Source organism: Carcharodon carcharias, chromosome 16, assembly GCF_017639515.1.
Source record: "Carcharodon carcharias isolate sCarCar2 chromosome 16, sCarCar2.pri, whole genome shotgun sequence".
NCBI lineage: Eukaryota > Metazoa > Chordata > Chondrichthyes > Lamniformes > Lamnidae > Carcharodon > Carcharodon carcharias.
The window spans coordinates 28,601,005-28,619,586 of record NC_054482.1 but is presented as its reverse complement, the minus strand read 5'-3'; the positions used below and the strand labels follow the sequence as shown (position 1 = coordinate 28,619,586).

The following is an 18,582-nucleotide window of genomic DNA, read 5'->3' as shown; positions in this document are numbered from 1 at the left end:
CGGCTGTCACAGCCTCTCTCAGCTGCTTGGATGTGGCCTATACTCTGCTCACAAGGACGTAGCCCTCAATTTCGCATTTGACCCCTCGGCGACACAGGTGGGTATGGCTCAGCGGGCAGGGGTTGGGGGAGAGGCAGTGACAGTGCATCCTCTGGGTCACTGTTGTCATCGTGTCCAGAGGTGGAGTCTTTGACCTTTGGTGATTGAGGCCTGGAGTCTAGATTGCGGACACCTGTAAAGAAAGGAAAGCAGGAAACACGTCACAGTTCACAGAGTTTGTGAGTACAGTCCAGCTCCTCACGTGGTCCTGAGCGCCCACTAAGGCAGCACCAGGTTAGATGCATTCTCACTCTCCTGCCTTGTTAGTTCAGCCTTGCCAACAGCTAGGGATGGGCCTCCCTGCTCCCTGGCATTCTGGGGTGCTTCTTCCTCAGCAGCAGTGAGGACCTTGAGATTGGACACCCCTCTTCACCGTTTCTTTTTTCATTATCGGTCCACTTGTCCTGCAGGAGTTTAGTGACTTGACAAGTGCCAGTTGACCCCCTTGTCCACACGCATTCCTGTCACGCATACTAGCCCATCAATGTATTAGTTTATATCCAATTGCTCACCTAAATCAAACTGTCCCTCCCTTTGGCCTCAAGTGCCATGCAGTCCTGAGAATGATCATGTCATTCACCCCTTAGCCTATCTGCAGACTCACACAAGTGCGTAACCTGATGCCCACATGAGAGACAATCCCATGTCACTGTGCCACTTACCCAGGCAGATGGAAGGAGATCAATTGACCCTCTTCCGGCAGCGTCGCCCTGATGTTCGGTGGACCCCCTCCTCTGCAATCTGTCGGGTCATCTGAGTTTTTCCAGCATTTTCTGTTTTTGTTTCAGATTACCACAGTGGTGTTACATAAGAACATAAGAACTAGGAGCAGGAGTAGGCAATTCAGCCCCTCGAGCCTGCCTCGCCATTCAATACGATCATGGCTGATCTCATTTCGGCCTCAACTCCAATTTCCCGCCCTCTCCCCGTAACCTTTCAACTCATAACTAATTAAAAATCTGTCTATCTCCTCCTTAAATTTATTCAGTGTCCCGGCATCCACTGCACTCTGAGGTAGTGAATTCCACAGATTCACGACCCTTTGAGAGAAGTAATTCCTCCTCTTCGCTGATTTAAATCTACCACCCCTTAGCCTAAAACTATGGCCACTCGTTCTAGAATGTTCCCCTTGGAAAAGAATTGATTAAAGGGAGATTTACTAGAGATGTTCAAAACTATGGCCAGAATTTTCTGGCCCCACCTTGGCGGATTCCCCTGTGTTGGACGCTGTGAGCCATTCAAACGTGCATTGACTTGTGTGCGACAGGAAAAGACCCAGCCTGAGGGAGGGGGCTAGAAAATCCTGCCCTATTTGGGGTTTTGAAGGAACATCTGGGGGGAAACTGTTGCCACTGAGGAGACAGCTGGCGAATGAACCAGAGGGGAGAGGAGAAGATTTTTTGTTTTAACCAGCGACTTGTTATAATCTGTAATGTGCTGCCCGAAAGGGTGGCAGAAGCAGATGCAATAGTAACTTCGAAAAGGTTCGATAAACTGGCTAGGAGGAAAGGGGAGTGGAACTAATTGGATGGCTCTTTCAAAGGGCTGGCACAGGCATAATGGGCTGAATGGCCTTCCTTGTGCTGTACTTATTTCATCATTCAATGGTTTGGATTGTGAGCTAGTTAATATCTGTCAACTGGGGGAAGAAAGCTGTTCATACCTAGTGTGAGCTGGAAGGTGTTACAGGGCTGTGATCAAGTATGGAATTTTTGTAACATTCATTGTTCTGAAACACGCTCCATCTCCTATTATTTTCTTATCTCCTTTGTCAGGTTCCCCCCTTGGAGGCCTTGATCCCTTGAAGTGGCCCAACTTGCTCCAGCCAAACTGCCAGTATTCATGCCCGAGCCCCGAGAGTGATTTACTGCCACAAAGGGCATCAGAGCAGATCCAGTCTTGTCCTCACCCATTGCACAGTTTCTATGGGTGGGGATTGTGACTGCTTGCACCCCTTAGTGATATTATACCTGGCCGCTGCTAGCTAGATCACAGGAACTTCCGTTTCTTGGGATCTACTAGTTTTATGCCGTTTCAGTTGTCACGCTCACACTGCAACAAACACTTATATGACAGGAAGAAACATGGGTAATTGTTTTATGGTACCCTTGCATTTATTTAAGTAAACACTGCCAATGATTTGTGCGCACTCTTTCGTCCCTTCCTCACCATGTTTTGTCTTCCTCGTCCTCATGGTTGTGTTATTATTTTAGCTTGAGTTGTTTTTCTATTTTAACCGTCTCTTAGAGCTTTTACGGCCTATAAACAGGAAAGGGCTGTCCTCCACCAACCAGTGATCATTAGTAATTCCCAGGAAAACAGGATACCCTGGATGAGTGTGTTTGCTGTGGGATCATAGCTCCAGAGAAAGGTTACAACACAGAGGGAGGTTCTTCGGCCTGTCGAGCCTGTGCTGCCTCTCTGAAAGAGCATCTTAGCTAGTCCCGTTCCTTATCCTCACAGCTCTGCAAGCCCTTTCTCTTCAGGTAATCACCCCCATCCCCTTTTGAAAGCCATGATTGCCCCCCTCCCCCACCTCCACCACACTCTCAGGCAGCGCAATCCATATCCTAACCACTTGCTGCGTGAAAAAATTCCTTCTTATGTCGCCATTACTTCTTTTGCCAATCACCTGAAATCAGTGTCCTCCGGTTCTCGACCCTTCCACCAGTAGGAACAGTTTCTCCACACCTACTCTGTCCAGGCCCCTCATGATTTTGAACACCTCTATCAAATCTCCTCTCAACCTTCTCTTCTCCAAGGTAAACAGTCCCAACTTCTCCAATCCATCCACGTAACTGAAGGTCCTCATCCTGGAACCATTCTCGTTAATCTTTTCTGCACCATCTTGATGCATCATAGGATCATAGGACTTAGGAACAGGAGTAGGCCATTTGGCCCTTCAAACCCACTCTGCCATTCAACTAGATCATGGCTGATCTTCTATCTCAATGCCATTTTTCCACATGATCCCCATATCCCTTGACATCTTTAAGATGTAGAAATCTATCGATCTCTGTCTTGAGTACACTCAATGACTGAGCCTCCACAGCCCCCTGGGGTGGAGAATTCCAAAGATTCACCACCCACTGAGTGAAGAAATTCCTCCTCGTCTCAGTCTTAAATGGCCTGTCCCTTATTCTGAGACTGTGCCCCCTCGTTCTTGACCCCCCAGGGGAACATCCTTCCTGCATGTACCCTGTCGAGCCCTGTAAGAATTTTGTACACGTCAGTGAAATCACCTCTCATTCTTCTAAATTTTAAAGAATACAGGCCCAGTGCCCTCAATCTCTCATCAGGTGTAACAGAGTCATATATCCTGGGTCTTAAAGAATCTGTTTACAATTTCACAAACAAGCCACACAGAAGGAATCCTTTCAAATTTACCAGCATGGAGTACATGGGCCAGATGGCCTCCTTCTGTGCTTTAATGACTCGGTGGACTGAATCTTTGGGGTCCACTGAATGTCAGAACGGAGGCCTGAAAATACCAGAGCCGGTGTTGTGTCAGGTGCAGACGCTATTTTCAGGAGGCCAAACGTTTTGGAGAAGAGGAGTTTGGGGTCCCAGGAGGACCATCCACTCCCAGAAGGTGGACAGGCAGTTAGCCTTATTAATAATCCTGTCAAAGGGCAGTTTAGGAAGCCCACTGCGATTTTCCAGCCTGCCTCCAGTTCCCTGATGTGATGGGGGCGCAGATCAACTGCCTGGGGATGGGCATCCTGCCCCAGGCTGGGGTCCCAGCACTCCCGGCAGGCTGACAGGCCCTCCCTGCCTGCCTGGGTGGGTGGGGCATACCCTGTAAAGAGACTCTCTCCCCTCCCCCTTTCCCCCTCTCCCTTCAGTGTGGGAGCCTGGCTGCGTTTTCCACTAAACTTTTTAAAATGTGGCTGAGGGGCTTCCTTCTTGCTGAGGCTTCCTCCAAGTTACCTACCTTGCACTGCAGCTGGGTGCTCCTCTGAAAGTTGGAAGGCCTCTGATTGGCCCTCCAGCTTCAAGAGCCTGGAGCTCCACCTTTAATTGGACAGGACACCCATCCTCATGCCAATTGAAAGCCATAACGTTAATCAATGAATCAGTTCATCAATAACTCACTGTAATTTAACTTGGAGGTGGGGTTTCTGACCAGGAAACAAATCCGGCCCCTGTTTCCTGGTGACTATCCTATAACGCGATAAATTCCACAGCAGACAAATGGGATTTATAAATTGGAAATCTACACCAATGAATAAATGAATCAGAGCTCATCCGAGCCTCACGGTTTGATAAATGGTGTCTACGAGAAGCTGAGTTCGCAAGCCAAGTATATTTGTTGGAATGTTAATTGTATTGTTGGGCTATCCCATACTAGTGCTCTATCAGATTGGCACTGCGGGCATGGACCCTAGTGCCTTGCCAGCACTAATCAAGGGTGAAGGGCAGCATGCCCAACTTTTAGTACACTCCTTTGGTGCATTGAAAATCCTGGGTGATGGAAATGATCGCACTAACCTATCTGAAAGTTACCCCGAATCAAGCTACTGACACGCACACACAGCTCTGGGTCAGTATCAACCCATACCATTGACCTCATCAAGTTCAGACTATAGTCTTAAGACACGTTACAACGTCAGTGGGCGTTTCTATTGATCTGTTTCAATAGCTGTTTGCATTTATATAGCGCCTTTAAAACAGCTAAACATTCTAAGCTGCTTCGCAGGAACGTTAACAAACACACCCACTAAAGGAGATATATCATTACATGAGATATTGGGTGGCGTTAAAAGCTTGGAAAGAGTCGCAAGTTTTAAGGATGATCTTAAAGGAGAGGAGACAAGCAGAGAGGGGGAGACGTTTCAGGAGGGAATTACAGCTGTATGCATTGGTTACCCCACTGGTCAGATTTGGGAATTGGTTTCCATGGCAGCAGGGTGTTCAGGTACACCAAAGCCATGGAAAAAGAAAAGCTGTTGAAGACGAGGGTCTTGGGGTGTGTTCTCAGAGTCTGATGCTGTGTAGCAGTGACAGCTCAGTCCAGTGTTTCATCGGGGCCCGTGTCTCTATCGGTTCTCTCACTGCTTCTCACCTCATCTCTTCCAGGCCTGCAATGAGTTCACCACGCACGTCATGAACCTACTGCGGGAGCAGAGCCGGACGCGGCCCATCTCCCCGAAGGAAATCGAGAGGATGGTCAACATCATCCACCGCAAGTTTAACTCCATCCAAATGCAACTCAAACAGAGCACGTGCGAAGCGGTCATGATACTCCGCTCACGATTCCTGGATGCACGGTAAAGAGACTTGATGTGTACCCTTTAAATGCAGTCAGTGAACTTAACAAAAGGGGGAGAGTTGTTAAAAACAGGTCTCTGCAATGGAGCATTGAGTTAGTGACAGCAGGTTGCTACATGACTTACAGAATAGAGACACATAGAAGCCATGCGATAAGGAGGGTTATTGGTGTGGGGGTAGCTGGGTTCTGTGAAAGTGGGGGTGGGTGTCCTCTCACCTCATGGAGTTGGATAAAATTTGGCCAGGACATGGATAGTGCTCCAGGTGGTAACAGAAAGGTTGTAGGATGAGAATCTCTCATACTTGGCTTCAATCTATTGCTGACCAATGGTTGTGGCTTCCTCTCTGTTGAGATTGATTAGGATGGAGGAGAATTTCTCTAGTCTCTCCACATAACTGAAGTTGTTCATCACTGGGAATAATTCCAGTAAATCTACTCTGTACCCTCTTCAAGACCTATGTTAATACTCAAGTCTAATCAGCACAATCACACAATTCAGTTTGTTTTGCCTTGACTGGGGTTTGGTTTGCCTGACCTGGCTTTGACTCGGCTCTATCTGCCTTGCCTTGGCTCATCTAGGTTTGCTTTGGAGTTGCAAGGCTGTATAATCTTGATTTGCCGCCTTATACGTCTGACCTTGCAGTGTAGATGAAGGCCTCTGGGAGAAGTGCCAGTCATCAACCCATTTCTTACCCTTCCTCAGTTCTGGAATGAATGAATGAATGCTTTAGCCTCGATGTTACCTTGGAGATGGGTAGGGAGTGGGGGATCTGATATTGTGAACACAAAGTAAGTTCAGCGTGTCTGCCACTGGCATTGTAGCTCAGCCAGCTTATTATAACTTTACTTCTGGGTTTGGGATTGATTGTGTGGCAGTGGGGTATTTTGAGGACCTGCATGATGTGATCTCAACCACAGTATCTACAGGGCCAAATCAAAGATTGAATTTGGAGCAGTACAGGGCTGGAAGCAAGCAAAGACAAGGTATGAAAATGGATTCAGGGCACTCAAAGGCTGTGCCACAGTCCAATAATGCTTAGCCACTCTGGCGCCCTGAGGAGCCTGAGAGAGAGATACTCTTTCTCAGTAATGGCAAGAGAAAGCTTGCTGCTGCAAAGGAGACCTGGATAGAGGCGACCCAGGAGGTCAGTAGCAGCAGGAGCACTGTGCCTGGATTAAGCGCAGGACACACTTTAATAATCTAACCAGGTCAGGAAAGGTAAGTACACTGGCACATTCACCTGTTTTCCTATATCACCCCACTCACTCACTCTGTCTTGTCAAACTTACTTGCTCACATCTGTCCTCGGAGCTAGCAAACATACCCATCCTTCTCTTTCAATGCACTTCCTCATCTTGCTGACTGTCCACCCACCACTTCCAATTGCCCTCAGCCTGATGCAATCCCATACTTCTCCCTGATAGTGACTCTTACCAAATGTGAGGGGAGGCAGTGGTGTAGTGACAATGTCACTGGACTAGTAATTCAGCGACCCAATTTAATGTTTTGGGGACACAGGTTCAAATCCTACCCCAGCAGCAGCTGGTGGAATTTAAATTCAATTAATAAACCTGGAATTGAAAGCTCATCTCATTAGTAGTAACTATGACAACTATCATTAATTGTTGTTTTAAAACCCATCTGGTTTGCTAATGCCCTTTAGGGAAGGAAATCTGTCCATCACTTACCTGGTCTGCCCTCCTTGTGACTCCAGGCCCACAGAGAGTACAGAATATGGGAGAGAGAGAAGCAGAGGTAGGACTGCACAGGTTTACCAGCGAACAACAGCAGAGGGGGGTGTGCTGGAGACCTGTGGAGTGTCAGAATCCATGATTATCAGAGATGGGGAGTTCCAAGTTACTGGGAAACAAAGTAAAATATCAGTCACATGTCATACTGTGCTCAGTCATGTTAACTTGATTTCAGCTCTGAAATAAGGTCATCTTCATAATGATCAGCAGCATGCTTACCCTAACAGTACAACCTCATATCTTTCCTTTCTGTCAGATGAAGGTGGACAGTTGCTGTCTCTGGATCTCACGGACGATGAACCTTCCAAGGAGTTGATTCCTTCTGAGGGCATTTGTCACAGGATTTGTGCTCACTGTGCTGCAACTCATATACTCCCGCCATAGTTAGTTAGACAGATAGCTGCGTTTTCACCTGGTGTCTCACACTTCACAGGCTTGCGCAAGAGCAGGTGGTGCTGGCGGGGACAGGAGTGGAGAGTCCATGCCGGAGGGCACAGCTCTCTCCAAACTCTGATCAACTGGACACGGACGCTGCACCCCCACCCCCACCCCCCCACCCCACCCCCAACTCCGAGAACTCGTGAGGAAGAGGAGAATCATTGAGGAGGAGCAGCAGAGAACGGGCGATGTACTGACAGGTCATTCAAGCTCCAGGACTGCAGAGAGGGATAGATACCTCTAACCTTGATTTTGTAAGGCTGCACTGGTCTGCTGCAAAGTGCTCTCCAGTTGAGTGGTAACCTTGAACTGTGAATGGCGCAAGACATGGTGAAAGGGGGCATGGAAGTGGGCATTCTGCTAAAAGTGCCCCCTCTTCTCATCCATTGCTATCCCCCACCGCACACCCCCTCAGTCATTACCCCTCCATGCTGCCCCGAGTCCTGATGGCTGAGGGCGTTCCTACGCAGGTGCAGGTGGAGCAGTCTTTGCCTGGTCCCTCACAGGTCCCAAAACCCAACAGAGGTCAGCCAAGAGCATCTCAGCATTCGGAGCAACTTGTCTCTACCTCTGCTAAAACCACAGGGGCTGCACCAGCCGCGAGTGATAGGGGAAGGAAGAAGACAGTTTTTTAACAAGGCTCTGCCCATGGACATATGAGAAAATGTTTTGTAGTGAAGTTCCTTCCATTTGGTTAAGTTAGTTACATCAATATGATTACCTTGCATCACTTTCTCGCCTTGCCCACTTTTCATCACTGGGTGGCAAGATGCCTTTTTAACTTTTCTGATGATAAATGGAATGATATGAGTTGACAGGGACCAATAGGGAGAAGGTGGTTAGTTCTTTGTAGGGCCTGCTTTTTGTCAATGGCGTCGGGAGGCCCAGGAAGGGTAGCCATTGCATCTGGTTCCAACATCAGTTCAGAGGTGCAGCCTAAGTGAATCTTGCATTGGTAAGGGCAATCTTGGGATCTTGGGCAGCAAGCTGAGCAGCTGGTGTTACCCTCACCACAGAATCACACAATTGTTACAGGTCAGAAGGAGGCCATTTGGCCCATCTTGCCTGCATCAGCTCTCCGAATGAGCAATTCACCTAGTTCCATTCCCCCTTGAAACCCTCCACATTCTTCTTTTTCAGGGAACAGTCTAATTCCCTATTGAATACCTCAATTGAATCTTCCTCCACCACACTCTTAGGCAGTGCATTCCAGACCCTAACCACTCGCTGCATGAAAAAGTTTCTCCTCGTATCACTTTTGCTTGTTTTACCAATTACTTTAACTCTGTGCCTTCTTGTTCTTGATCCTTTCACAAGTGAGAATGGTTTCTCACTATCTGCTCTGTCCAGACCCCTCACGATTTTGAATACCTCTGTCAGATCTCTTCCTCCTCCCTGGAATCATTCACAGGTAGCATGCACTCTGCCCCTGTTCCTTCTGCAAGTCTAAACCTCACTGCTGTGCAATTAAAAAAAAATTCATTCTTGGGATGTGATGTCGCTGGCTGGGCCAGCATTTATTGCCTATCCCTAATTGCCCTTGAGAAAGTGGTGGTGAGCTGCCGTTTGAACCGCTGCTGTCCATGTAGTGTAGGTACACCCACAGTGCTGTTAGGGAGGGAGATCCAGAATTCTGACCCAGCAACAGTGAAGGAACGGCAATATATTTCCAAGTCAGGATGGTGAGTGACTTGGAGGGGAACTTCCAGGTGGTGGTGTTCCCATCTATCTGCTGCCCTTGTCCTTCTAGATGGGAGCAGTTGTGGGTTTGGAAGGTGCTGTCTAAGTAGCCTTGGTGAGTTTCTGCAGTACATCTTGTAGATGGTACACACTGCTGCTACTGTGGTGGTGGAGGGAGCGAATGTTTGTGGATGGGGTGCCAATCAAACAGGGCTGCTTTGTCCTGGACGGTGTCAAGTTTCCTGAGTTTTACAGAGGGCAGCTCATCGTAACCATCCTTGAGACCCTGGTTGGTACATACTGAAAGCTCGATCCAGGTCTGTCCAGGCACTTGAAACACATCTTCAGCTTGTTGATGGCCACTATGATCACATATTTGGTGGCCATTTGGCAGCACTGCTTGGCTTCATTAATTGCGTTTCTGCTGGGTGTCACCAGTGAAGTTTGAAGAGGGCGTTCTTTTGTCTCCTAAAAATCGCCCCTTAAGTTGACTGGCAGAACCGAAGATGCCAGGGAGTTTGAGCTGTCACAGGGGGTGAGCATCATGGAATCTCTCTGGGAAACCTGCCTACATCTGCAGAAATAGCTTTTTGAGTTTGCATGGCAGCTGCACATTGAATGAAAGAAATCCCTCACTGTTCAGAAATACTCCTGCTTGATCGGCCCACATTGAAACGTGTGTACAGTCTATGATGCCCCATGCCTACAGGAAGTCAGCCAGGGATCTAAACCCAAGCACCCACTCATTCGAACTGGCACCATTTTTGGCAAAGTTGGCGCAATTGCCACCCCTGGCAAACAAGATATCATTCACCTGTTGCATGCTATTGTCTACTTCTGACTGCAAGATCCTCTGGATAGGTCTCTGGCAGAGCCTTGGAAGTATTGGAATCGAACAAGGGTGAGGGTGGTGGTCACTTTGATCGTCAGGTTCAGCAGGGAGCAGGTCTTCTTCGCAGGGGCTGTAGATGGCTGCCTCGGTTTGATGTGACAGCCTGATCTTCCTGGAGCACTGTTTCTCCGATGTGTCGAGGAAACTCAGCCTCTGCCTGAACATCCCGTGTGTTGTGGTAGTGCCTCCTGAGAGCTGCACTCCTCTGCTGCTCCCCTCCCTGCTGCCCACCAACAGTAGGTAAGAAAGTTCTTTACTCCAGAGGGAGTGCTGAGGCGGGGGGGGGTGGGGGGAGGTGCGGCCGCGGGGCGGTGGTGCAGGGGTGTGGGAGGGGGGGTGAGGGCAGGTAGGGACACTGCAAAACCCTTTGCGCTGCTGATAACCTCACTGGAAATGAGTGCAAAATGCACCATGCTGCCCTAGTTCCTTTGGACAGATAAAATTCTGATAAACTTTATCTCTTGGCCTCTAATATACCATCAGGGTAGCATTAAGAGAAACTGTAATATTAATGTAACCACCCAGTGCCTCTTCCGAAGCAAGAAACCGCAAGGATACTTTACCTGCAGCAACTTGAGTCCTTGAAAAAGCATTTTGACATGAAAAAAAGACAACCCCAGGGAAGCCTCAGTCGCAACTGAGCAACAGTACAGCGACAAAAGTAATTGAATTGTTTTCCATCCTTCTGTTAATCAAGTGTTTCAGCAATTACATTTTACCAGGCAGTGAGTGTGAAAATGCCACCTGGAAATCCTGTATCCATTCACTGATTAATTGCTAGATCAAATAGTCAGTGCTGGTCAATCTGACAGCAGCAGTGACTTGTGATGGGTAGCCAGTTACCTACTCATATCCAAAGCAGGCTGCCCATTGATTCCTCAAGTGTGGTTAAAACAAATAAGGACTTGCATTTGTACAGTGGTTTTCACAACTACAGGACTTCTCAAAGTGCTTTACAGCCAATGAAGTACTTTTGAATTGTCCTCGCTGTTGTAATGTAGGAAACGTGGCAGCCAATCTGCACACAGCAAGGTCCCACAAACAACAGTGATAACGACCAGATAATCTGTTTTTTATGATGTTAATTGAGGGATAAATATTGACCAGAGCGAACTCCCCTGCCCTTCTTCACATCGTGGCATCTTTTATATCCTCCAAATGAGGCTTTGGTTTAACTTCTCATCCGAAAAGCAGCACCTCTGGCAGTGCAGCACTCCATCATTACTACACTGGAACGTCAGCCTTGATTTTTGTTCACGAGCTCTGGAGTGGGATTTGAACCCTGAACCTTGTGATTCATGGGTAAGCTACCAACTGAACTATGGCTGACAGCTAAAGCCAGCATGGAAGATGATGAACCAAGGATACCCTATTTACAAAGTTACAAGTGGATGAAAGTAGATTCCAACTCAATCATATCAGCAACTGAATTAAAAATGATCACTCAAACAAACTCCTGTGAAAAAGGACAGTCATCCTGTGCCCCCAGGTTTTAAAGAGTGAATCAGGATAATTATATTCCAGAGACACTAAATTTAAGCAGCAGCAACCACACCAGATTTCACCAGGGGCAGAATTTTACGTTCCTGCGCTGGTGGGTTTGTAAGCTGGAGGGGCTGGGGGGTGAGGAGGGAGGTGGTCGGAGGGGTGGGGGCAGTGAGTGGCGGGAGTGATGGCAAAATTTCTTGGATGGCCTTCCCACCAGGCTCCCACCCGCCCTGATCTCACCACAATTTTAGGCATGGAGGGTTGAGGCCTAGGCCGGTCTGCCCGCTCTTGCACCCGCGAGGCCCCTAAGTGACCATTTAATGACCGCTTAAGGGCCGTTTCTTGCCCAGCCTCCATTTTCAGGCCAGCAGGAGGAGTTCAGGGGCGGGGGTTGGGGGGGTGATGGGGGGAAGCCCCAAAAGGTAACCCTGCTCAGGCCTCGGGCGGAAGAGGTTGGGGGAATGGGGGTTCACCTCCATTGGCTGCCTCCTTTTAACATCGGGCATCCCTGCCAAAAGGTCTGGCTGCCTCCCTCCCCCACTCCATGGCCACTCCACCAACACCCCCACCCCACTGGGGCTCACTTACTCTCCCCGCCCTGAGACCCCCCCAAAACTTACCTGGTCCTGGAACCCTGTGACTTAGGCTCTGGGGACTACTTCCAGTCCCAGTCCTGTCCACTGCAGCTCCTGGTGCTACAGGGACTAGAGAGCCGCCAGCCAATCAGATTGTCTGTCACTATGTGAGGTGGGGCATCCTCCCGATTGAGGGGCAGAAGTCCGGCCTCCAGCCAATTAGTACTTGGAGCGCTAAATGGCTGCCAGGCAGGGAGTATTGGTGGGGTTCTCTGCCGACTCCTCAGATGGCTGGTGAGGAAACTCCATCATCCTAAAAATCCTGGCCCAGATTTCAATATTCCTACATAATCTCCCAGCATCTCCTTCAAAACGATCAAACCCAAGAATTGTTTGTAGCTCCCTAAGCACTTGGTCAGCCATCGCTCAGTGGTTAGGACTCCTACCTCTATGTCAGAAGTTCATGGATTCAGCCACTAAAGGGACATCAGCACATAATCCAGGCTGAACTCCAGTACAATAGTGAGGGAGTGCTGTACTGTCAGAAGTGTTGACTTTCAGATGAGATGCTAAACCAAGGTACTCTCCACCGTCTCTAGGTAGAAGTGAACGATCCCATGGAAACATTTTAAGATGTATTGCTGAAAAAAGACACGTTATCAAAGATTTTGTTTTGTATTCATCAGGACAATTGGCAAGAATACCCCAAATTGTAAAGTGTCTGTTCCCTTTACAATTTGGTATTCTTGCGAATTGTCCTGATGAGTGCAAGGCAAAAAACTTCAACAACCTACATCTTTTTTCAGCAATTTTTAAGTTCCATACTACCAAATGACAATTTGAAGGAGAGCGGAGGAGCTATGCCTGATCTCCTGATCAACATCTCTCTCTCGTTGAGCATTGCTAAAATTAAATCAATTGCTGATTGTGGGATCTTGCTGTGTGCATGTTGGTTGCCTCGTTTTATACATTATAATAGTGGCTACATTTCAAAACTAATCCATTGGCTGTAAAGCACTTTGAGATGTCCTGCGGCCTTCAAAGGTGCTATGGAAATGCAGCTCTTTCTTCCTTTCAGGCCTTGAAGGAATGCATTTAGATCGAGAAAGGCATGGAGATTTATTGTTTCCTGACCTTTGCACCCATTGGCATTAAGAACTCAGGACTACTGCATTTTCACAGTAGTTTTTGACACAATAAACAGCTCTGGTGTCACAGATACTAGCTACAAACTCCACTGAGACAGAAGATTGGGCACTCTACTGTTTTCTTTCTCTCTTGGTGTTGGTTGAGGGAAGGCTATTTTCCAGGATACCAGGAGAACTTGCTTGGTCTTCTTTGAATAGTGCCAGGGAATCTCATACATTCCCTGGCACCATCAAAACAGACAAAGATGTCCTCGGTTTCACACCTCGCTTGAAGGAGCAACATCCGTCAAAGCAGCATTCCCTCACTACTGCCCTAGGGCAGTCAATCTGCCTCTGGGGTTCAATTTACTCGAGTGGGGCTGGAAACTGCAACTTGCTGAGTCAGAGATCAACATGCCAGTGACTGAGGCATTTTGATACAAAGCCAGCGGCAGCTGACCATGGCAGGGCATGGTAGCCCTTGGAATCCTGGGTGTGGCAGTCCAAAGAGTGAGCCAACGTACAGAATGTTGGAGATGTGTGACAGGCTATTTCTCTACCGAGGAAAGAAGGGAATATATTCCCCCGGCTTGTCAATCGCTGGTAAGATTGCTGGAGCTAATTCTACACTCTCAGCAGAGGAGGTTTGTGTGCAGGGGAGTGCCAGTTACAAAAACCACCAGCTACTATTGCAACCCTCTCACAAAGTGGTGTATCTTTGAGCACAGAATGGCGGTATTATCCCAACACTTACCACTTTCATTTTGCATTGTTTTGACAGTGCAAGTGATGAAGTTGTCAGTCTCAACTTCCCTTTCTGTCTCTCTGTGCTAATTCTGCTCATTCACTGAAGGCCTATCTTGCTTCTTCATTCTCCCAGTACTTTTGCACTCATCAGAATAACATCTCATTTGCTATTCATCTTCTTGTCATTCTATTTGCCTCACTTGCTGAATCGAGGTTGTCTGAAGAATGCACTCGACTATTTATCCTGCACTGCTACATCACCACAACAACAACAACCTCCATTTATTTAGAGTTCCTGAAGTAGGAGGCCAAAGGTGCAACAAAAGAGCATCGGATAATATTTGACACCAAGCCACATGAAGAAATATTAAGACGGGCGATCAAAAGCTTAATGTGTCTCCAAAGGAGGGAGGTGAAGATGTTTAGGGACGCAAGTCCAGAGCATAGGGCTTAGATAGCTGAAGGCTAACATTCCCTTGAATATTTGTTTTGGAAAGTGTAAACGGTTTGAATTTTTATTTTGTGCCATGTGGCAAATTAGATGGAGCACTGCGGCAGGCTGTGATGGTGGAGTGATTGAAATTGGGAATGTTCAAGAGGCCATAAACCTTGGAGGGACTGGTGGAGTTGATCGGAAGGTGGCGAGGCCATGGAGGGATTTGAACACAGGGATGAGAATTTTAAAATAGAGGCATTGCTTAACTGTGCGCAAACATAGGTCAGCAAGGACAGGGATAATGCATGAATGTGATTTGGTGTGAGTTAGGTGTGGGCAGCAACATTTTGGGTGCCCCAAGCCCAATGCACTCCCAGGAATAAGCACCTGACCTTTGATAATTACCTGCAACTGCACCATTGTGTTAACCCTTCTAAAATACAAGGGTAACAAGGGCAGGATTACGAAGGCTCCTACTTAACTCTTGATCTACAGCCATTCCAAATTGCTTCTAGCAGGGTTGGGCCAGCGTTTCATTATATTGTAACAAATTTATCATGGCTGTATGTGTAACTGAGACCTACTGTGTCTAACTCCTCAAGTCATCGTGGCGCAGCCACCTCAGCTTCCCATGTTGGTGCCAACAGATTGGGAAAGTCCCAGCACTGAGCAGCAAGGGGAAAATCTAACCACCATTGCCGACTCTCTGTAGTCCGTCACTACACGGGAGGAGGAATTGTCGCCTCGATCCCAATTGTGGTGCCACTGGTAACTCACACACGACGTGCGGGGCAGGGTTTGATCTCCCAAATGCGCTGAGCTTGGGAAGCTTTGAGGACCATCACATTGGATCTCTGGAAGGGTAAAATAGAATGAGAAAATCGTCCAGTGTTCCGACTCTGTCTTGCTTATCTGCTGGTCCAAGCTGCAAAGTGACCACGTGGGGGTTAGTATAGGACGGGTCTGTCAGCAGTCCCCCTGAATGGCCACCATCACTCACCGTCTCAGGCCAGGGACGTACTGAAGTGGTGCTGCCACCTAATAATTGCGAGTTAAATAAATGTAAATGTTAAATACCTCTGTTGGAGAGAGTTCCCGAGGGTAGGGGAATGCTCAGAGCGAGTTTGGAGGTAGCTCAGTTGCACCAGAGGCAGCTGAGTGGGGGTTTAAAGAGAGCTGCCGTACGTTGTGGGAGCGAGGGGTGCGGGGGTGTGGGGATAGGAGGCTGATACAGTGATTTCAGAGATGTAGAACAGGGGTTAATAGGCAACATGGCTTCCCCGCTTGCTTTTCTTTTTTGAAATGTTTTTACTTTCAGGAGGAAAAGGCGGAACTTCAGCAAGCAGGCGACAGAGATCCTCAATGAGTATTTCTACTCTCATCTCAGCAACCCCTATCCCAGCGAGGAGGCCAAGGAAGAACTGGCAAAAAAATGTAGCATCACAGTGGCACAGGTAAGGGAAGCTTCTTCATTTAAAGGGTGAGTAACCACAAGTAGAAGCCCCCTCCTCTGATAGTAGCACTGTAAAGGTTTAGAACTGTAATCTCACATCTCTGCCTGAGCCTTGGTCCCATTGGAAGCATTCCCGCCTCTAAGCCAGAAAGTTGTGGGTTTAAGTCCCAGTCAAGAAACTTAAGGATATAACCTGGGGCTGACACTCCAGTGCAGCACCAAGGGACTGCCGTGCTGTTGATGGTCCCATCTCTCAGATGAGGTGTTAAATTGTGTCCCTGTCTGCCCCTCCCGGCCGGGTGGAAATGATCCCGTGCCACTATCTCGAAGAAGAGCAGGGGAGCACCCCCCTCCCCCCCACCCCAGCATCTTGAACCACATTTATCCCTTGGCCAACATCACTCTAATGCATCATTTCTCACATTGCTTTTTCTGGGATCTTGCTGTGCGTATAATTGGCTGGCACCTTTTCTGCATTGAAACAGTGACTCTGTACTTCAAAAGCACATCATTGGCTGGAAAGGGCTTTGGGATGTCCTGTGGTAATCGGAAATAGGAACATAGGAGCATAGGGGTAGGCAATTTGGCCCATCAAGCCTGTTCCGCCGTTCATTTAGATCATGGCGGATCATCCATCTCAATGCCACTTTCTCACACTATTCCCACATCCCTTGATGTTATTATCGATTTCTGTCTTGAACATTTTCAACGATTGAGCTTCCACAGCTGCTTGAGAAATTGACCGTGATTGGCCAAGACTTTGCCATGGAGAAAGCAACGGGCTCCATAAGCTCCCGGGCAATTCAAATAAGGTGCAAGGCTTGAACATATTCCTTTTGTCTGCAGAGAATGGGTCGCTGAGTATGAATGTATGTCACTTCTAGCAAATGTAAATGAGCCATGACTTGCCAACCAATCAGTTTCTCGTGTAGTATAAATTGTTCTAACTGTTTGAAATTTGGCATTCTTGCCATTTGTCCTGATGAGTGCAAGATGAAAAGCTTCAGCAACATGTCTCTCTTTTCGGCAATACTTTTGAAGTGTAGCCGCTGATTTAATACAGGAAATGCATCAGGCGATTTAAGCATGGCAAACTCCCCCGAACTGCAATGTGATAATGTTTGAGTGATGTTGGTTGAGAGATAAATGCTGGCCAGAACATTATGGCCTTCCTTGATGTAATAAGATAATTGAGTAGTGGGATTGCACAGTAAGCTGTTACCATAGCTCCATTACAGTCCTTCACATTTGCAATAAACCCTGGTCAGAGTCACGCAATGAGATGCTCAGTCCTGACCATGATAGACTGTTGCTGTGAATTTTCTCAGACCCTTCAGTGGTCTTCCCCCAAAGTTATAGTGGCCGACCAAAAGAAGTCCACACCAGGTAATTGTCAGAGCGGGTGTCCAGTTGTCCCAATGAAGTAGTTCCCAAATGCAGGTAAATGGACATTATGGGTAAAATATTGTCAGAAATAGTTATTGGAACTGGGATCCCCGAAGAGTTTTGTTGTGGTCAACGGCCCAGATGAAACAAGCTGAACCACCCAATAGTATCCCCAGATGAACGGGCCATATATCAAAGGCAAAAGATTAGGTTCAAAAACCTTGATGTTGTACTGCCATGAAAAAACCTATAGATTACCCTTTGTGAATGGCGCGCCCTGTACCTCAGTGTGTCCGCTTACCACCCGCATACTGATGGCTCTTCCTTTTTGTTTCTTTCCAAACCCCTCCCCCCTCCTCCCTACCCACCCCTCATCGGCAGGTATCAAACTGGTTTGGTAACAAGCGAATCCGGTACAAGAAAAACATAGGCAAGTTCCAGGAGGAGGCAAATCTGTACGCTGCCAAAACAGCGGTAACTGCGACAAACGCGACAGCTCAAGGAAGCCAAGCCAACTCCCCGTCCACTCCCAACTCCACTGGTGAGTGTTTATGGGCCACTTTGCACAGCCAGACACTAATCGGATCTCTCAATTCGAACAACTCTTCAAGGACATCTCCACCTGCCTCTCATTGTGATTATGGAGAAGCTGAAAGGTCAATTGTCATTGTAGGATGCCTCGTATTACTTCCTGGGGCCACACAGGAAATCGTTGCGCCAAGCAGTTTCGTCCCCACAATGGTCTAAGCACCTTGGGGATTCATGGTTGGACAAGAATGAATGTGGCCCATAAGACTTTGGTCATGGGAAACATTGGAATTATCTTCTCCAATAGATAGTGGGGACTTGGCATCTCAACTCCAAAGATGAGAAGCTAAGAGCGTGTCATGAGACTAGATCAATTGGCTGCACAGCCTCACACCAGTATGTGTTTCATTAGACACAGATAGAAAGTCACTACAATGTTAAGTGACCTTTCAGCTTGTGCACAGTTGTAATTTGGTGGTTGGCATTTAAATTAAATGGTACCTGGTTATGGATTAATAAGCCTCGATGATATTAGGACAGGGTTGGGGGCGGGGAGGGGGTTGTGGGCAAAGGGTCATAGATTCCCCCTGCACAGCTACCAAAACTTATGCTGCTTTCCCAGTCATTGGTTAGCATTGCCTGAAATTAGACCCAATACCTGCAATGTTACCGTGCTGTTCGCATACTCATTGAACGTTGCCCTTATCTG

General features: G+C 47.8%; 1 protein-coding gene across 5 annotated transcripts in view; it reads left to right on the top strand.

The window, feature by feature from the left end:
- The window catches only part of LOC121289177 (pre-B-cell leukemia transcription factor 1-like), a 549,225-nt gene that overhangs the window by 447,292 nt on the left and 83,351 nt on the right, over nt 1-18,582 (top strand). For 3 of the 5 annotated variants that reach the window (XM_041208357.1, XM_041208356.1, XM_041208354.1), the window contains exons 4-6: nt 5,179-5,369; nt 15,825-15,960; nt 17,727-17,886. In XM_041208357.1, coding sequence (XP_041064291.1) covers nt 5,179-5,369; nt 15,825-15,960; nt 17,727-17,886 — 487 coding nt within the window. Of the gene's footprint in view, nt 1-5,178; nt 5,370-15,824; nt 15,961-17,726; nt 17,893-18,582 lie in introns of all 5 variants that reach the window. The other 2 variants (XM_041208358.1, XM_041208355.1) reach the window with 2 other exon arrangements.